The following is a 20475-nucleotide window of genomic DNA, read 5'->3' as shown; positions in this document are numbered from 1 at the left end:
GAAACCCTGCCTCAAAAAAAAACAAAATAAGGCTGAGCGTGGTGGCGCACGCCTTTAATATCAGCACTCAGAAGGCAGAGGTAGGAGAATCTCTGTAGTTCGAGGCCACCCTGAGACTACATAGTTAATTCCAGGACAGCCTGAGCTAGAATGAAACCCTACCTCAAAAAAACAAAACAAAATAAATAAATAAATAGAAATAAATAAATAAATAAATCTGATGAGGGCTGGAGAAGATGACTTAGGGGTTAAGGCATTTGCCTGCAAAGCCACAGGACCCTGTTTCAGCTCCCTAGGACCTGTGTAAGCCAGATGCACAAAGAGGTGCATGCATCTGGAGTTCATTTGTGGTGGCTAGAGGCCCTGGTAAGCTCATTCTCTCTGTCCACCTCTGTATCTCCCTCCCTCCCTCCCCCTCTCTCTCTCTCAAATAAATAAATAAAATATATCTAAAAAGACATCTGATGAAAGATTTCCATAACCTTCTGTTTGGGGAGATTCTAAAGATGTGACTTTGAGGCTGGAGAGATGGCTTAACAGTTAAGGCACTTGCCTTTGAAGCCAAAGGACCCAGGTTTGATTGCCCAGAACCCATGTAAGCCAGATGCACAAGGGGCGCATACAACTAGAGTTCTTTTGCAGTGGCTGGAGGCCCTGGCACACCCATTATCACTCTCTCTGCCTCTTCCCTCCCTCCCTCTCTCTCTCTCTCTCTCTCTTTCTTTCTCTCTGCTTGCAAATAAATTAATTAAATTTAAAAAAAATCTAAAGATGTGACTTTGCTTCCTTGCTGCTTCTGGGGACTGGTTTCCAGGTGGGACCCCGGGAGAGCCCAGGCTTGCCCACAGCACAGCAGTGTCCAGATAGAGTCATGGACAAATGTTGCCACAACAGACATTTAGAAATAAGTAGCCTTTTAATTTTAGTAACTTTCTTTTTAAAATTATTTTTGGAGGTATTTTTTTAAGTTTTTTTGTCTATTTATTTATTTGAGAGCGACAGACACACAGAGAGAAAGAGACAGATAGAGAAAGAGAATGGGCATGCCAGGGCTTCCAGCCACTGCAAACAAACTCCAGGCACTTGTGCCCCCTTGTGCATCTGGCTAATGTGGGTCCTGGGGAATCGAGCCTCAAACCGGGGTCCTTAGGCTTGACAGGCAAGCGCTTACATGCTAAGCCATCTCTGCAGCCCTTTTTTGGAGGTCTTTGAAGATACACTTCCTATTGGTTCTGACCTTACAGGTGAGTAGGTGCACTCTACTGAAGGAGCCAGTACCCCAGCCTTTTTTTTTTTGTTTTTGCTAGATAGGGTCTCACTCTAGCCTAGGCTGACCTGGAATTCACTGTGTAGTCTCAGGGTGGCCTCAAACTTGAACTCACAACATTACTCCTATGTCTCCTTCTGAGTGCTGGGATTAAAGGCATGCACCACATCAGGGTTCTTCTTCTTCTTTTCTTTCTTTCTTTCTTTTTTTTTTTGTTTGTTTTTCGAGGTAGGGTCTCACTCTAGCCCAGGCTGACCTGGAATTCACTGTGGAGTCTCAGGGTGGTCTTGAACTCATGGTGATCCCCCTACCCCTTCCTTCCGAGAGCTGGGATTAAAGGTGTGCGCCACCATGCCTGGCTCTTTTTCTTCTTTGTAACTTTAAGGTTTTTAGTCTTTCTAGTAGAGGTTGTCAGTTTTTGAAAAAGTAATTTTTGTTTTTTCTAGGCAGTGCCTTACTCTAGCCTCAGCTGACCTAGAACTCACTATGTCTTCTCAAGGTGGCCTTGAACTCAGAGTGATCCACCTTCCTCTGCCTCCCAAGTGCCGGATTAAAGGTGCATGCTACCACACCTGTGGGAATTTTTTTTTTTTAATTTTTAAATTTTATTTATTTATTAGGGACAGAGGGAGAGGGAGAGAGAGAGAGAGAGGGAGACAGACAGACAATGGGCACACCAGGGCCTGTAGCCACTGCAAACAAACTCCAGATGAATGCCCCACCATGTATCTGGCTTATGTGGGACCTAGGGAATTGAACCTGGGTCCTTAGGCCTCGCAGGTAAATGCCTTAACTACTAAGCCATCTCTCCAGCCCACTTGCAGGAATTTTGAAAAAATATTTTACTTACTTATTTGACAGAGAGAAAGAGACAATGGGCACACCAGGATCTCTAGCCACTGCAAAAGAACTCCAGACACGTGTGCCCCCTGATGCATCTGGCTAATGTGGGTCCTGGCGAATAGAACCTGGGTCCTTTGGTTTTGCAGGCAAATGCCTCAACTGCTAAGCCATCCCTCTAATCCTGCGGGAATTTTCTTTTCTTTTTCTTTTTTTTTTTTTGACTCTAGTCCAGGCTGACCTGGAATTCACTATGTAGTCTCAGGGTGGCCTTGAACTCACAGTGATCCTCCTACCTCTGCCTCCCGAGTGCTAGGATTAAAGGTGTAAACCACTATGCCCGGTGGGAATTTTTTTAATTGAGGTAAAATTCATAATATAAAATTAACCACTTAATATGACCCATTCAGTGGCATTTGGCACATTCACACTTGTATGTGCAACTGTGACCTCTGACTGGCTCACTCTCACCCCAGACAGAAAGTCTGTGCCCTATAAACAGCCATTCCTCCCCTCAGATGCTGGCAACTGCTCAATATGCTGCGTGTCTCCAGATTTGCCAATTCTGAATATGACTGGAATCATTTCATGACCTTTTGATTCTAGCTAATTTCATTTACCCTTAATCTTCAAGGTTCATGTGTGTTGTTATATGATTCAGAACTTCATTCCATTTATTTAGTTTCTTATTGATTGATTGATGTCTTCCGCTGTGCTCGTGTTTGTGCAGGCGTGTGGTGGAGACCAGAGGACAAGTTCCGGGTGTCAGTCTTTGCCTCCCACTCCATATAAGGCAGGCCTGCTGCTCACTGCTCCACCTGTCCACCAGGCTGGCTGGTCCACAAGCATCCAGAAGTCCTGCCTCTGTCACCCTTCTCGCCACAAGCATGCTGGGTTACAGAGGCGTGTCGCAACATCCCTCTTGTATGTGTGTTCTGGGAATCCAAACTTGGGTCCTCACAATTGCAAACCATCTCCCCAGCCTGTTCCTTCGTTTTAAAAATACATACTCATGCTATTTTTTTTGGGGGGGGGTGTTGTGGTTTTTTCTTTTTTTTTTTTTTTTTGAGGTAGGGTCTCACTCTAGCCCAGGCTGACCTGGAATTCACTATGGAGTCTCAGGGTGGCCTCGAACTCACGGCGATCCTCCTACCTCTGCCTCCCAAGTGCAGGGATTAAAGGCATGCGCCACCACACCCGGCATACTCATGCTATTTATAGTAAGGAAAATAGGGAAATCTTAACTCTTCAAGAATAAGACATGGCCAAGTGAATTAAGCTATGGTGTTGTTTTTTTGTTTGTTTGTTTTGGGTTTTTTTTGTTGTTGTTGTTGTTTGAGACAGGATTAGGGTCTTACTATATAGCCTAGGTTGGCCTGGAACTCACTGTGTAGCCCAGGTTGGTCTCAAACTCAGGATTTTCCTGCCTTAGCTTCTTGAGTGTTGGGATTATAAAGACATGCCACCATGTTACCAGAATTTTTTCTTTGCTTGTTTTGGTATGTGTGTGGTGGGGTTTTTTTTCTTTTAAAATATTTTAAAAGAAATTATTTTTACATTTATTTATTTATTTATTTGGGAGGGGAGAGATAGGCAGATAGAGAGAGAATGGGTACACCAGGGCTTCTAGCCACTGTAAATGAACTCCAGACACATGCACCACCTTGTTTATCTGGCCTACATGAGCACTGGAGAATCAAACCCGGGTCCTTAGTCTTCACAGGCAAGCGCCTTAACAGCTAAGCCATCTCTCCAGCCCTCTTTTGTTTTGTTTGTTTTGTGTTGTGAGATAGGTTCTCATGGAGCCCAGATGGGCCTTGTATAACATGTAGCCAAGGATGATCTTGAACGCATTCTCCTACTTTAGCCTCCATAGTACTGGGATTACAGGTGTGTGCCAGTTTATATGATTCTATACTTGATTTCATTTCTGTTGTTTCTGCTTTCTGCCATGGTAAGTAGTGCTGCTCTAACATGAGTGCACATGTGGTGTGTTGAGAGCCTTTGTCATTTCCACTGGGGGTTACCTTAGGAGTGGTACAGATAAGTATTATATTGTCAAGTATGTGATTGGTCTTTATTCCTGCTTCTTGGCCTGTCACTCCTGAAATCTTTGGAATCTCTGAGATGATAGTGGCTTTTATTTGCTCGTGAATTGATAGATGGCTGGCAGCCCTAGGTGCCTTCAGAGTGAGGGCTGGTCACTGGCAAGCCCAGCACAAGATCGAGTTGTTCCTTTCACCCTGCTTTCCAGTGTAGGGAGAAGGACCTGAGGGTTACAGTCAACTGTTGCCAATGACAGGTAATGGAAGTCACCATAAACACAGGTTTGTGATCATTCTTCCCAATATCTGAGCAAATGATGGTTCCTAGAAGGTAGCACAGCAGAGAAGTCACAGCAGCTCGAGACCCTTGCTTAGCACCTTCTGACATCCTTTGTAAGAAACAAGGAGCGTGTCTCCCTTTACTGCATGAGTCGCTGCAGCAGATTAACCCAACCTGTGCAGAAGGTAGTAGAAACCCAGTGTAAGATGGTCAGCCAGAATTCTGCCTGGAAAACCACTTGGCCTTATACTTGGCCTTTGTAGGAGGACATGCCTGGGGAGTGAGCTCTCAGCCTATGGTATCTGACCCAGTCCAAGGCAGAAAGTCAGAACTGAGTTGAGAGGCCACTGAGTAATTCTATTTGCTGAAAAATGGATTACTTTTTGCTGGTGAGGAGAATTCCCTGCACCTTTTTAGCTTTTGTTTATTTTACTTTTCACAATGGTAGAGATTGAACCCAGGACCTTGCCATGGACTCTACCATGCTCCCATTTTGGGGTCCCAGAAGGCTTCTGTGTTCATTGCTGTGATGTGAGAGCTGAGGAAAGCAGCTCATTGTTAGTGCAGTGAGACTGGCAGAAGTTCAGAGATCTGTGATCATTCAAGTGTTGGTGAGACTGTGGGCTAGCAGACATTGTGTGCTGCTGGTAGGAGTGTGTGCAGCTGCTTTCACTCAGGAGAACACTTTGGAACTCCCCTACGAAGCTGGCCATTGTTATAGCCTGCCCAACAATGCTTTTTGTGTACTCCTAAGATGTAGAGCCCAGGGTAAAGGTTGGCACCCTTTTCCTGCCAGGGGCAAGGATCCACATTCTAGGTTTTGGGACCATCTATGCTCTTTATCATATGATCATTACTTTGTTTTTATACCTTTTCTGCTGTGTGTATGTGAACAGGTACACACGTGTGTAAGTGCGAGGTCTTCTGTTGGGTTTGCCAGGCTAGCTTCTGGGAGGTTCTTCTCTCCCTCCGTTCTTGCTGTAGGGTAGTTGCTGCAGCCAGGTTCATGTTGCTGGCAGAAAACACTTGACTAAGAACAGCTTGTGGAAAGAAAGGATTTATTTTGGCTTACAGATTCAAGGGGAAGTTCCATGATGGCAGGGAAACAATGGTATGAGCAGAGAGTGGACATCACCTCCTGACCAACATCAGGTGAAAAACAGCAGCAGGAGAGTGTGCCCAACATTGGCAAGAGGAAGCTGGCTATGACATGCATAAGCCCACCCTCACAATACACTTTCCCCAGGAGGCTTCAATTTCCAAGTTGCCTTCAGCTAGGGACCTAAGCATTTAGAGCACCTAAGTTTACGGGGAACACCTGGATCAGACCACCACAGTAGCACTGGGTTTTCAGATGCCTGAGCTACAGTGTCTAACTTTAGATAGGTTCTGGGAATCTGCACTCTGGTCCTTATGCTTGCCTGCCAAGAGCTTTATCCACTGAGCCATTTCTGCAGCCTCCCTTCATAATTTAGAGTGGTCCTGTCCTCTCCTTCCTTTCCCCTCGTGCTGATACTACTCATCCCATGCAAGAGTGACATGGACAGGGCAGTGGTGGCCACAAAATGCTGTCCTCATTGCACAACAGTCTGCGACAGACTCAAACTCCAAGGTGGATTTCTTGACTCCCAAAGTTAGTTTCTTTTTCTCTTGGGTAAAACTGAACTGTAGGCTCTCCAGATAAAGTGGCCTTTGGGGCTCGTATCCAGAGGCTTCCCATGCTATCTGTGCACTGGCCACTGAGCTACATCCCACCCTTCTCCTTTTTTTTTTTTTCCTTTGAGGTAGGGTCTCACTCTAGCCCAGGCAGACCTGGAATTCAGTATGTAGTCTCAGGCTCGCCTGGAACTCATGGCATTTCTCCTACCTCTGCCTCCCGAGTGCTGGGATTAAAGGCATGTGCCATCACGCCCAGCTCCCTTTTCCTCTTTTTGTAAAGGGATTTCTGCCTAGTTTGTCATTTAATTTACTTGAGTGAGCTTTTAAAACTTGGAATTATTGGGACTGGAGAGATGGTTCAGGGTTAAGGCACTTGCCTGCAAAGCCTGAGAACCTGAGTTCAGTTCCGCAGGACCCACATCAAGCCAAATGCACAAGGTGGCACATGTGTCTGGAGTTCATTTGCAGTGACTAGAGGCCCTGGTGTGCTCGTTCTCTCTCCCTCCCTTCCCTTCCCTCTCTCCCCGCTCTCTCTCTTTCTCAAATGAATAAAATATTTAAAAAACTTGTAATTGGCTGGGTATGTTGGCATATGCCTTTAATCCCAACACTTGGGAGGCAGAAGTAGGAGGATTGCTGTGACTTTGAGGCCACCCTGAGACTACATAGTGAATTCCAGGTCAGCTTGGTTGAGACCCTACCTCAAAACAACGAAAACAAACAAACCAAAAAACCCCAACTTCGCATTGTAAAAAGAACAACATGCAAAAAGCTTTCTGAAATAGAATTAACAGAACATCTTTATTCATGAGTTGGAAATTGGAAAAAGTACTGAGCAGTTGTTCTGAGTAGGGTTTGTTGGGAGCTGTCAGCCTCGAGAGGTGCATGCCACTGGTGCTAAGTAAGTGTGAAGAACAGAGCTCCCTAGTCGGGCTGGAGTTCTTTTTTAATCTTTTCAGCTTTGAATAAGAAACTCAGTTACTTACCCTCTTTGTGTTTTGAGGGAAAAATAGCCAGACTTTGAGAAAAGACGTGGAGCTCATGTGGCATGCCATCTTTGCATCAGTGTCCCTTGTGAGGAAACTTCACACTGCTTGCAGGCAAAAGATAATTTAATGTTTAGTATTAGGCTATTAGGCAAAACCCGGAAGATACCATGATTGAAAGATATTTCAATAAAAGGTAACCTGGGGCTGGAGAGGTGGCTCAGCCATGGAAGCACTTGACTGTAAAACTAAACAGCCCAGGTTTGACTCCCCAGTACCCACACGAAGCCAAATGCAGGAAGTGGCCCATCATCCGAAGTTCATTTGCAATGCTGGAAGCTCTGGCATACCCATTCTCTCTGCCTCTCTGTCTGTCTCTCTTTCTTTTTGTATTTTCAAGGTTGGGTCTCACTGTAGCTCAGGCTGACCTGGAATTAACTATGTAGTCTTAGGCTAGCCTTGAACTCACAGCGATCCTCTTATCTCTGCCTCCCAAGTGCTGGGATTAAAGGTGTACGCCACCACGCCTGCTTCTGTCTTTCTCTCTCTCTCCCTCTCTGCTTGCAAATAAATAAATATCTCTTTTTAAAGTAGCCTATAGTAAAAGAAAAATCAGATTTTTATATTCTGCTATAAAAGTGTTCTATTTTTTAGATTTGATTGTGTGGGTTGGCTGTTCCACTGTGCACATCACACCAGGCACCAGGATTGCCTGTGCTGGGTAGTTGTCATCAGGGAACCTGGAATTATTCTCTTTTACCCTCATGTTTTAATTGGTTGTGTTTTCTTTCTTTTCTTTCTTTTTTTTTTTTTGTTTTTTGTTTTTCGAGGTAGGGTCTCACTCTGGCTCAGGCTGACCTAGAATTCACTATGTAGTCTCAGGGTGGCCTCGAACTCTCGGCGATCCTCCTACCTCTGCCTCCCGAGTGCTGGGATTAAAGGCGTGCGCCACCACGCCCGGCTTGGTTGTGTTTTCTGAGAACATGTTCTGTTATAATAAAGTGAAAGGGCTGGAGGAATGGCTCAGCAGTTAAGATGCTTGCCTCTAAACTGACCCAGAACCCACATTAAAGCCAAATATACAAAGTGGTGCTTGTATCTGGAGTTCTTTGCAGCAGCTAGAGGCCTTGGTGTGCCCATTGTCTCACTCTCTTTGCAAACAAGTAAATAAAAACAAACAAAAAAGTGAACAACTCACACCCCTCATCTGGCAGGCACTGTCTACAGCATACAGCATGTATAATTTCAATTATAGATAGGGTGAGCAGTGTATCTGTAAATAGCACGAGCTGGGCTGGTGAGATGGCTTAGTGGTTAAGCACTTGCCTGTGAAGCCTAAGGACCCTGGTTCAAGGCTCAGTTCCCCAGGACCCACATTAGCCAGATGCACAAGGGTCCACACGCGTCTGGAGTTCATTTGCAGAGGCTGGAGGCCCTGGCATGCCCATTCTCTCTCTTTCTCTATCTCTTTCTCTCTCTGTATGTGTCTCTCTCTCTCTCTGTGTTGCTCTCAAGTAAATAAGTAAAAATGAACAAAAAAAAATTTAAAAAATAGTACGAGCTAACCTTACCTACATTGGTCCATATTGAACAAGTTGTTTTATAATAGTCTATGTCTAGACTTGAAATTGAAACCTAACTCACATGTGGTACAATTCACCCTTCTGAAGTATATAATCCAGTGGCTTTTAGTCTGTTTCCAGAGTGGCCCTGCCATCACCATTATGTAATTCCAGCACATTTCTGCCTCATCCCTTAGCAGTCACTGCTCCATGTTCTTTGTCCCTCAGCTCCTAGCTAGCAACCTCTAAGTCACATGCTATCTTTAGATTATCTGTCCTTAGTCTCATCTCTCTCTGCTGGGAAATGCTGAGGAGGTCGGGCTACTACTTTTCCTGTCCCAGCTTTGTCTCAGCTTTTCAGGGCCTCTTTCCCCCTACCCCTGACAGCCACTGGGCTCAGGAATGGACCGCATGAAGGGTGTCCTGCACTTGTGAGATGCCTCTGTTGGCCCCTCAGAAAACACCGCGCAGTGCCTTTGGATAGGGTGTATCCCCCAACAGCCTTCTGGCTCTTCGGATGTGCTTGAGGCAGCGTTAACAATCTGCTAGCTTTGCTTTGGTATTCTGTAAGGCAAAGACCTGCAGCTCGATGACAGGAGGTGAGGTATGGAACTGGAGAGGCATTACTCATCCCCTCCGTTGACTTGGCCCTTAGTGAAGAGCCAGCATTTCTCCTCTAGACTACTGAACACACAGCTTCCAAGCCCTGTAGAGGGCAGCACTGAACGCCTAAGGGGTTTATGGTCCTAGCAGGGTCTGTAGCATGGAAGCTCCAGAAGCTGAAGTTCTCTGTTCCTGGAAGAGTCTGTTTGTCATAGAAATTATTTATTTATTTTTCCAAGGTAGGGTCTCACTCTAGCTCAGTTGACCTGGAATCCATTGTGTAGTCTCAGGGTGGCCTTGTACTCATGGTGATCCTCCAACCTCTGTCTCCCGAATGCTAGGATTAAAGGTGTGCGCCACCATGCCCAGCTGAAATTATTTATTTTATTTATTTGCAAGCAGAGAGTTAGAAGAGAGCCGGAATGGGCGTGCCAGGGCCTCCAGATGCTGCATATGAAGTCCAGATGCATGTGCCACTTTGTGCATCTGGGTATTGGAGAATCAAACTCAGGTAATTAGGTTTTACAGGCAAGTGCCTTCACCACGGAGCCATCTATCCAGTCTCATGGGAACAATTTGAGTGGCTCAGACCCTCCTTTCTGCCTGAGAACTCAGCAAGTGAACACTGAGCGCTGACTACCTGCCAGGCACTACTTAGGGACCTGAGTTTGTCAGTCAACAAAGCAGGTTGGTGTTTGAATCCTTATCTGAGTGAGCACAGAACAGGACAGGGCTCAGTGTCTCCTAAGAAGTCAGGAAGGTGGGGGCAAGCTACAGCATCCAGAGTTCACAGGGTGTGGCTGGTGATGGGCAATGGATGGGCTCTAAGTTGACCCTTCTGCCTGGGCTACTTTTCCACGTAGCTCGAGTTAGTTGGCATCTTTTTGAGCAAGTCTCCATCACAGGTTGTAAGCTGACCCCTGGAGGTCATCTTGGAAACTTTGATTTTTTTTTTTTTTTTTTTTTAATTTTTATTTTTTTGGTTTTTCGAGGTAGGGTCTCACTCTGGTCCAGGTTGACCTGGAATTAACTCTGTAGTCTCAGGGTGGCCTTGAACTCACGGCGATCCTCCTACCTCTGCCTCCCGAGTGCTGGGATTAAAGGCGTGCGCCACCAGAAACTTTGATTTTTACAGTTCAGCAGATAATCACACAAGGTGCCCTCACTGTGCTACAACAAGCTGTTTTATTAAAGCTTACCCAGGTGTGGCTAGACCATCAGTTCATTAATCTGCCTGTTGCCAGGTCATTTTTATACATTTCTGGCCATGAAATATTTGTCCTTTCCACCTTAGAAAGAAACAGCAGGAAGCAGTGCACAAATAAGGCTTGGGAGAGCAATTGCTGGCTTTGCCCCCGCCTCCCCCTGGAGCACCTGTGGTCTGGACTGTGTGGAGGGTGAGGGTCCCATCACCTGCTTGTAGCTCTGAGTCTCACACTGAACAGAGAAGGGAGGACAGTCCAGGGGGTAGATGCCAGGATTTGTGAGTAGAAAGAAATTTGGTTTAAAATCAAGGACTTAGTTTTTTGTTGTTGTGGTTTGTTTTTGAAATAGTCTCTTAAGGTTGGCCTTGAATTTACTATGTAATTAATCATAAATGACCTTGATCTTATGACCTCCTGCTTCCTTTCCTGAGTGCTAGGAGTACAAGCTGCACACCGGCTTGTGTGCTGCTGTGATCACACCTAGGGCCCTGTGTATGTATATATATCTATCCCCAGACACACTCACATGTTGTATTTTTATTTGTGTTCTTTTGAGGCAGGGCCTCATTCTAGCCCAGACTGACCTGGAACTTGCTCTGTAGTCCTAGGCTGGCCTTGAACTCATGATGTTCCTCCTACTGCCTCCCGAGTGCTGGGATTAAAGGTGTATGCACCCATGTCCCCACTCATATTTTTATTTATTTCAGACAAAAACATACCACAGAGAGCTGGGCGTGGTGGCACATGCCTTTAATCCCAGCACTCGGGAGGCAGAGGTAGGAGGATCGCCGTGAGTTCAAGGCCACCCTGAGACTCCATATTGAGTTCTAGATCAGCCTGGGCTAGAGTGAGACCCTACCTCAAGAAAATAAAAACAAAAACAAAAACAGGGCTGGAGAGATGGCTTAGCGGTTAAGCACTTGCCTGTGAAGCCTAAGGACCCCGGTTCGAGGCTCGGTTCCCCAGGCCCCACTTTAGCCAGATGCACAAGGGGGCGCACACGTCTGGAGTTCGTTTGCAGAGGCTGGAGGCCCTGGTGTGCCCATTCTTTCTCTCTCCCTCTATCTGTCTTTCTCTCTGTGTCTGTCACTCTCAAATAAATAAATAAATAAATAAATTTTTAAAAAAGAAAATAAAAACAAAAACAAAAAAATACCACAGAGAGAGAATATGAATGAGTAGGGACATGCCAGGGCCTCCTGCCACTGCAAACAAACTCCAGATGCATGTGCCACTTTGCATCTAGTTTTATGTGGGTACTGGGGAATTGAACCCAGGCTTTCAGGCTTTGAAAGCAAGCACCTTTAACTGCTGAGCCATCTCTCCAGCCCCTACCCATATGTGTTTGAGGACTCTGGTGAGTTTTGAAACAATCCATAGTTCATTTGGCAGACAAATAGCATGATGTGGAAAGTAATAGGGGAAGCAAGAAAGTATGTCTTCTAATTCAAAAGCCTATACAGGCACCTGAGTAGTGGGTCTGAAGGCCACCAAATCTGGTCCATACTTGTTCTCTGACTGCTTCCTTACTGAGGCACTCAGGGAGCAGGGCTGGCTGAGTGGTGCACACTGAGCCCAGAGGCCTCATTGAGGGTGTGAGAAGTGGGGCAGAAACTTTCCTGAGGAAGTTCACAGTGCATGAATGATCTCAGCAGCATCCAGCATTTAAAGTTCCTTATTATAAAAGCACACACTGGGTAATATCCAGAAAATGAGAAAAGAGAAACCACCACTTGGTCTCATTTAATACATACTTAGGTATATGTTGGCAGATGCTTAAGGTAACTATTCAGTGTTAATGTATAGTTACCAATGTGGGGTAGAATTTTTATTAAAGCTAGTATTTCCTCAGGAACCTTATTTAACTGCTTCATAGTCTTAGCCATTTTCATTTATTTGCCCTCAAGGATCAGCTGGTAAAGCTGTCCAGGCTGGGATCTTTGTGGCTGGTTTGTAGGAATGCTCACTTTATCCATCAGTGGAACTTGTAGGTAGGAGGCAGCCATTTCTGCAGAGAAACTTGAAGTCTGGTATGGTACATTAGCCTGCTCAGGAGCACAGGAAACCCTTGTCCAGTCCCATGTACCTCTGCCAGCCCTGTTCCTGGTCACCTTTGTACCTACCTCAACCTTAGCCTCGTACAAAGCTTCTCTGCCTTTCCCCTCACACTCCTCATAGGCTCAATGTGACCGTACCCTGCCGACCATGACTCTGTGGCGTGGGGGCTGAGTCAGAGTGGTTATGGGCTTGGTAAACCCAGGGTGGGCGGCAGGAACAAGTGCTCCAGCTCCTGTGGACGTACTCAGGTGGCACTCATGTTCTAGAACCACGTCAGTTCCAAGAAGTGCTGCAGTTGGAACAAGATGTACTGTCAGAGTGTAGCAGCATCACAGTTTGAATGGCACTGTTAACGACAGCATTTGGATAAAGTAAAAGAAGGAAGCACTTGGTCAGTTTGTGTTCCCAGCACTGATAAGACATAGAAGGTTCTCGTGCATTACTGTAAAACTGAAAGACGGTATTCTCTTGGGCAGTTTACCTTTTTTAAACTATGTTTGTTATGTCTTTTCATGGGATGAAGGGATGGCACTATACTCTACTTAACATTACTTGTTTCCTGGCAGAATTTCTCTTGCCTAACATGGAGTCAAGTAAAAAGATGGACTCCGCTGGGGCACTGCAACCCAACCCTCCACTTAAGCTGCAGCCTGACCGCAGTGCCGGGTCAGTGATCATCCCTGAGCAGGGAGGCTACAAGGAGAAGTTTGTGAAGACAGTGGAGGACAAGTACAAGTGCGAGAAGTGCCGCCTGGTGCTGTGCAACCCGAAGCAGACCGAGTGTGGGCACCGGTTCTGTGAGAGCTGCATGGCTGCCCTGTTGAGGTGGGTGCCACACACACCCACCGTGCCCATCCCTGCCTGTTCACCACCTGTTTCTCTCAAAAGCGAACCTTGATAGCTCTGAGCTTGAGGAAGTAAAAGTCTTACAGCCAAGTTTGTAGGGAGACTCGGGAAGACCCACACCTGTTCTTGAGACCTCTCTAGATCCTCCTTTGCCTGCCCCTCATTCTGCTCACCTGAGCTCTCCAAAGTCTTCTTGATAGTGTACTACACTGCCGCAAGCCATTTGTCCCATGCCTATGTTGTGTTCTCTTGAGGAGTCCCTGGTTTCTTGGAGGCCACACCAACAATGATCACAAGTCATTAAAAGAGCCCTACTGAGTTAATTCCAGGTCATCCTGAGCCAGAGTGAGACCCTACTTTGAAAAACCAAAAAAAAAAAGCACTACTGAACCAGGGTGGAGGAAGGTCAGGGTCAGTGTATACAAGACAGGTGTAGTCTGCATGCTCACCTAGCAGGTTCACATGGCACTTGCACCAAGACCTTGAGCCGAGTAGCCACATAGGCTACTGTTCTCTGAGGGCATGAGTGGAGTTGGCCAGAGAAGGGCTTCCTCACCCTGAAGGACTGGTTGTTTTGCCTGGCATTGTGCTGCTGGGGTCACTGCAAGACACACTACACCATTGTTGTCCTCAGGACACTTGGGCCTGAGAGGAACACCCAGCTGCCCATGCGAGCACAGCAGCCAACCTCTTCCATGCCACCTGCCCTCACCTCGTCCTGTGAGAGTCTCACCCAGGGTGAGAGGGCTCACTTCAAGCTTGATGACGGCGCAGTGAACTCCCCACCTAATTTCTCTAGCATCTCCACAGCTCACAGTGCCTGTGGCCCAGGGTATGGAGGCAGTTCTCTATACAACAGGTGCTGGTCCTTTCATACAGTGAGGAAATTTACTGCAGGATGTGCTGGCTGTGGTCCAAGACAGGAGCATCAGGAGGCCTGCAGTAGCTATGGCCACTGCCTCTGAAAAGGTCCTCCTGATAGGCTGTGTGGTTTTGTAGAATGTGTCACTTTGATGTTCTTTGAGGGAGACCTCCCAAGTGAGATTAAGCTATTGAATTTAATAGCTTCCTTTTGAAAAAAAAAACACACATAACTACCATTTTAAAAGAACTGAGCCATTTCCTCTTGTGGCTTCATATTTAAGCCAGATTCTGCACAGTGTCCTGAAACTCTTCCTGTGGCCATGGGCTAGCACCATCCTGACTTGTGGAGGAGAGGGTTCAGTGCACACTGGGAGGGGAAGACCGCTGCTCTAATGTACTTACTGTGTTTCCTTCAGCTCCTCGAGTCCAAAATGTACAGCGTGTCAAGAAAGCATCATCAAAGACAAGGTATTCTCACTTGCTTTATTTTCTCAGACAGGGGTAGCCCAGGGTGGCCTCATTCATCATTCTCCTGCCTTGGCCTCAAGTGCAGGCATGTGCTACCTAGCTGGGCTTCTTGAGTGGTTAATGCATTTCACATAGCTTGCATTTGGTGCTCTGGAATTCAGTTGTCTCTCTTTTTTTTTTGGAGACTGAGTCTTACAGTAAATCATAGGCTTACCAAGAACTGTGTAGCTTGAGCTTGAACATACAGTAGTCCTCAGCCTCTTGAATGCAGGCAGGCCTGTGCCACCGTACCAGACTTCTTTGGTATTTATTTATTTATTTATTTTTCAGAGAGACAGAATTGGCGTGGCAGGGCCTAAGCCACTACAATTGAACTCCAGACACTTGCACCATGTAGTGGGCATGTGCAACCTTGCACTTGCTTCATTATGCATCTGGCCTACATGAGATCTGGAGAGTCGAACATGGGTCCTTAGGCTCACAGTCAAGCACCTTAACTGCTAAGCCATCTCTCCGGTCCTTTGGTTTTTTTTTGTTTGTTTGTTTGTTTTTCGAGGTAAGGTCTCACCCTAGCTCAGGGTGGCCTGGAACTCATGGTGATTCTCCTACCTCTGCCTCTTGAATGCTGGCATTAAAGGTGTGAGCCACCACACCTGGCCCTCTTCTTCGGTTTTTAATACATCATTTTATCAAGCATTAACTTCATATAGCTTGTATTCTGTGCTCTGGACTTGTTTTATCTTGATTTAATTAAAAATTTTATTGTTAGGGGTACAAGACAGTCTCAGATAACCTGGTTTGGCCTTGAATAAACTCTGTAGCTGAAGACGACCTACAATTCCTGACCATCCTGCCTCCATTTCCCAGGTGCTTGGATTACAAGCATGCATTGCCACACTCGGGGTTTTGTTTGTTTGTTTTTATTTTTTAATATATTTTATTTATTTATTCATTAGAGAGAAAGTAGCAGAGAGAGAGAGAGAAAGAGGGGGGGGGGAGAGAATGGGTGTGCCAGGGCCTCTAGCCACTGTAAAGGAACTTCAGGTGCATGAACCCCCCCTTGTGCATCTGGCTTACATTGGTCCTGGAGAATTGAACCAGGATCCTTTGGCTTTGCAGGCAAGTGCCTTAACTGCTAAGCCATCTCTGCAGCCCCACACTTGGATTTATGTGGTGCTGGATATTAAACCCAAGGTTTTATGCATGCTATGGGCTAGCATCTTCCAGCTGACCTACTTTCACATCTCCTTGGGTTTTTGTTGTCAAGTTTTTGTTTTGTTTCTTTCTTCATGTGTATGGGCAGGTGCATACATGTGTTTGCATGCATGTGGAGGCTGAAGGTTGATGTTACTTATCTTCCTCAGTCTCTCTCCACCTTAATTTTTTTTTATTTTTGGTGTTTTTTGTTTGTTTGTTTGTTTGTTTTGTTTTTCTGAGGTAGAGTTTCATTGTAGCTCAGACTGACCTGGAATTCAGTATATAGTCTCAGGGTGGCCTTGAACTCATGGTGATCCTCCTTCCAAGTGCTGGGATTAAAGGCATATGCCACCATAACCAACTTCCACTTTACTTTTTGAGGCAGGGTCTTACTAAAACCTGGAGTTCGTTGATTCAGCTAGAGTGGCTAGCCACCAAGCCCCAGGAATCCTCCTGTCTCCATCTCCCCAGTGCTGGGGTCACAGGTACACACCACCTCACCTGGCTTTTGCACAGATGTTGGGTACCCAAACTCAGGTCCTTATGTTTGCTGGGCAGGTACTTTACTAACTGAGCCATCTTCTCACTCCCTTAGTTTTTGTTTTTATGTGAGACAGGATCTCCCTATATAACCCAGTTGACCTTGAACTCATAACAATCTTCTTGCCTCAACCTCCTGGTATTACAAGATTGAAAGCATATGTCACCATGCCCAGTTCTCGATTTTGACAGTTGGTGTGGCAGGTTCCAAGGACTGGCATGTGCTATTTGAGCAGCTGACAGTCTAGGAAAGGGTCAGATCCATTTCTCAGTCCCCAGTTATGTGAGTCTGGCAAGTCTCTACCTTTCATACTACCATGATCACCTACTAACTCCCCTGGAGGTGTGTAAGGAACACCGAGTTGTGCAAAACGTTAAGGTACCTGTGATAGCAGGGGCTGTCGATGGTCAAGTCACTGCTATCATCATGAGCCTCTGTCCCAGACAGCTTATATTCAACCCTCAAACTAGCTTTTACCTTCAAACATACTAGTCTGAGGGGCTGCTTGAATTACTGTCTCCCTGTTTCCAGTGTCTTGAAATCTTTAGACATGAGTAAGATCAGCTGACTGCTAAGCCCTGTAGGCAGCTCTTACAGTTTAAACAACTCATTCTTAAAGTATTTAAATATCAATGAAAATGTATATGCTTCTAATATTTTGATTATTAGACTTAACAATTTTTTAATGCAGGCTATTAAATCACATAGTAAGAGTCCTGCTCTGGTGTTTCCTGTCTAAAGCATTTGTAAGTGCTGAGCTTATTGGTCAGGGCAGCCCAGGTTGAGGACAGCAGCCACATGAGGGTATCCCTGAGCTCTGGGGACAGGGATATCTAATGGAACCTGCTCTGGAAGGTTTAAAGATGGAGTTAGCCAACTTTCCTTGCTTTGTCCAGCAAGTGTCTTAACCACTGAGCAGTATCTCCAGCCCAGCACTCCTTGCTTTTTCTTAGCATATATCTGCAATGCCAATTTGTTACTGCAAGAAAAGCAAACCCTCAGCCCCACTCCTTATCTTAATTTGGTAACAAGGCATTTGTTTACATTGCTCCAGTGAATGTGACTGAGAGAAGGAAAGTTGAGACCATGGGATAAGGTAGGCTATTTAGTGAATCCGTTTTATTATAAGGAATTATGATCCTGTTTTTAAAACTTAAAAAAATTATTGTTTAATTTTCAAGCAGAGAGAGATATTGAGAGGAGAGAAAGAGCAATAAAGAGACTGGGTATATCAGGCCTCCAGCTACTGCAAACATGCTCCAGATGCATGTGCCACTTGTATATTTTTTAAAAACCAGGCACAGTGGCGTACACCCTTAATCCCAGTACTTGGGAGGCAGAGGTAGGAGAATCGCCATGAGTTTGAGGCCACCCTGAGATGACTGTGAATTCCAGGTCAGCCTGAGCTAAAGTGAGAGTGAAACCCTACCTCGGGGAAAAAAAAAGAAGCCAGTATGTTAGCCTTGCCTCAAAAACAAAGAAAAACAATAGCTGCTTTGAGGTAGGTGTGATGGTGCATGCCTTTAATCCCAGCATTTAGGAGGTTGAGGTAGGAAGATCACTGAGTTCGAGGCCACCCTGAGAATACAGAGTGAATTCCAGGTCAGCCTGGGCAAGACCCTACCCTGAAAAACCAAACCAGGAAAAAAAAAAAAAAAAAAAAAAATGCTTTGGAGCTAGAGAAATGGCTTGGCAGTTAAAGGTACTCCTTGCAAAGTCTGATAGCCCGGGTTCGATTCCTCAGTACCCACATAAAGCACACATAGTGCATGCATCTGGAGTTTGTTTACAGTGGCAAGAGGCCCTGGTGCGCCCATACTTACTCTCTTTCTGTCTGCCCCTTCCTCTCCCTCTTTCTCTTATAAATAAATAATGCTTTTAAAAGAAATAGCTGCTTGGGCTGGGGAGATGGCTTAGCGGTTAAGGCACTTGCCTGCAAAACCAAAGGACCCAGGTTCAGTTCTGCAGGACCCACATAAGCCAGATGCACAAGATAGGGCATGCGTCTGGATTCTTTTGCAGCAGCTGAAGGCCCTGGCATGCCCATTCTCTCTCTCACTCACTTTCTCTCTGCTTGTCTCTCAAAAAAGTAAAAAGTGTGAGTGTGTGTGTGTGTGTGTATTTAAATAGCTGCTTTTGCACTGGGAATAAGGCTCAGTTAGTAAAGTGCTTGTCTTGCAAGAATAAGGATCTAGGTTTGAACTCCCCAGAACCTTTTAAAACACGTGCTGGAGAGATAGCTTAGTGGCTAAGGTGTTTGCCTGCAAAGCATAATAACAGCCTGGGTTTGATTCCCTAGTACCCACATTAAACCAAATGCACAAAGGGGTGCATGTGTCTGAAGTTCATTTGCAGTGCTAGAGAGCCTGGTAGACCCATTCTCTTTCTTCCCTTCTCCTTCCCATCTCTTCTTGCAAATAAATAAAGTAAAATATTTTTTACAAATTTTAAAGAATACCTGTGCCAGGAAGGTAGAGATGAGCTCACTGGCCAGCCAGTCTCCTGATCGGTGAGCTCCAAGCCAATGAGCGACCCTGCCTTAAAGGAGATGTATAGTGTTTCTAAGGATGACAACCGAGGCTGTCCTCTGGCCTTCATATGTGCATGCATGCACACATGTGCATTCATTAAAAATAGCTGTTTTCGTGACGTTTGTTCCTTAACTCATGCCCTTTAAAAGTTGTGCTTTTAAGTCTTTTTAAAGACATTTTATTTATTTATTTGAGAGAAATAGGAAAAGAGGAAGATAGAAAATGGGCACCAGGCCCTCTAGCCACTGCAAACAAACTCCAGACGCATGCACCACCTTGTGCATCTGGCTTACATGGGTCCTGAGGAAGTGAACCTGGATCCTTTGGCTTTGCAGGCAAACACCTTAACCACTAAGCTATCTCTCCAAGCACAGATTTTTTTTTTAATTTTTTATTAGCATTTTCCATTATTATAAAAAAAATCCCATGTTAATTCCCTCCCTCTCCCCACACACTTTCTCCTTTGAAATTCCATTCTCCAAAAGCACAGATTTTTAAGTCTTAACAGCTGTTGATCTATTTGCCTGGGGGGTTGGGAAAGGCAAATTCAGCACATCCTGTTTTCCTGTCACAGTGTCCACAGGTGAGTGAATCTTTCTCAGAATGCCTGAGGGCTAAGATGCAATAGAGTGTTGTTTAGTAGGAGTACTTATTTACTAAGGAAAATATAAAACTAAAGGCAGCAAGGTGTTTGTTTTCAAAGAGAAACACAGAGCTTAACCTCTGTGATGCATATATAGGATCTTCCCCCAGGCTGGGATGTGGCTCAGTGGTAAATCACTTGCCTGGCATGCTCAGTGCCCTAGGATTCTATCCCTAGCACTAAGGGGGGAGGGGAAGGAATCAAAGTACAAGCTTTCACTTTGGTTAGGAAAAACTCAGTGATTAGAAGACCCAAAATGAGTATTTCACAAATTGTTCCAAATGTGGTTTCTGTAGCAGTTGGTCTGATTTAGCAAGTTCCCTGTAAAAGATGTGGAGTGCTAGCATGTTGCCAGTTCTTTGGTACACCTCCATGCCCACCTGTTCTGTGTTGACTATAAGCTGGGCCTGCCCCCAACCTTGTTATGTAGCACTCAGGGAACACAAATGTTCCAAAGTGATCTTTATTGATCTTTTGGTTTATCTAATAAAAGGTAGTTAGTGGTTACAATTATATGACTTAACTGGTGTCTCTTAGTGGGGACAGTCCTCAATTCTACTTGTAGAAATTAAGATGGTCCTTACTGCTTTCTGAAGTCCACTTAAGAGTTGCTCTCATGATTTTTTTAGAAGTGGTTTTGCCTTGTCCAAAATAGCAACATGTAAAAGTGAAATACTAATCCTCTCTTGTCCTTCAATTTCAGGTGTTCAAGGATAATTGCTGCAAGAGAGAGATTCTGGCTCTTCAGATCTTCTGTCGGAATGAAAGCAGAGGTTGTGCAGAGCAGTTAACACTGGGACATCTGCTGGTAAGTACCCAGGTGTCCCAGGGGCTTTTGCAAAGTTAAGGAATATGGGTGCCTCATCTCATCCAGCTGACT

General features: G+C 45.4%; 1 protein-coding gene across 6 annotated transcripts in view; it reads left to right on the top strand.

The window, feature by feature from the left end:
- The window catches only part of Traf3 (TNF receptor associated factor 3), a 155172-nt gene that overhangs the window by 103644 nt on the left and 31053 nt on the right, over positions 1-20475 (top strand). For 5 of the 6 annotated variants that reach the window (XM_045153948.1, XM_045153945.1, XM_045153946.1 and 2 more), the window contains 3 exons: positions 13072-13330; positions 14632-14683; positions 20299-20403. In XM_045153948.1, the coding sequence (XP_045009883.1) occupies positions 13089-13330; positions 14632-14683; positions 20299-20403 (399 nt within the window). In that variant the 5' untranslated portion in view covers positions 13072-13088. Of the gene's footprint in view, positions 1-2870; positions 3032-13071; positions 13331-14631; positions 14684-20298; positions 20404-20475 lie in introns of those variants that run through there. The other variant, XM_045153947.1, reaches the window with a different exon arrangement.

The sequence above is a fragment of the Jaculus jaculus genome, chromosome 7, assembly GCF_020740685.1.
Source record: "Jaculus jaculus isolate mJacJac1 chromosome 7, mJacJac1.mat.Y.cur, whole genome shotgun sequence".
In the NCBI taxonomy this organism is placed as follows: domain Eukaryota; kingdom Metazoa; phylum Chordata; class Mammalia; order Rodentia; family Dipodidae; genus Jaculus; species Jaculus jaculus.
Note: the sequence above shows the minus strand (reverse complement) of the source record. Positions and strands in the feature narration are given on the sequence as shown.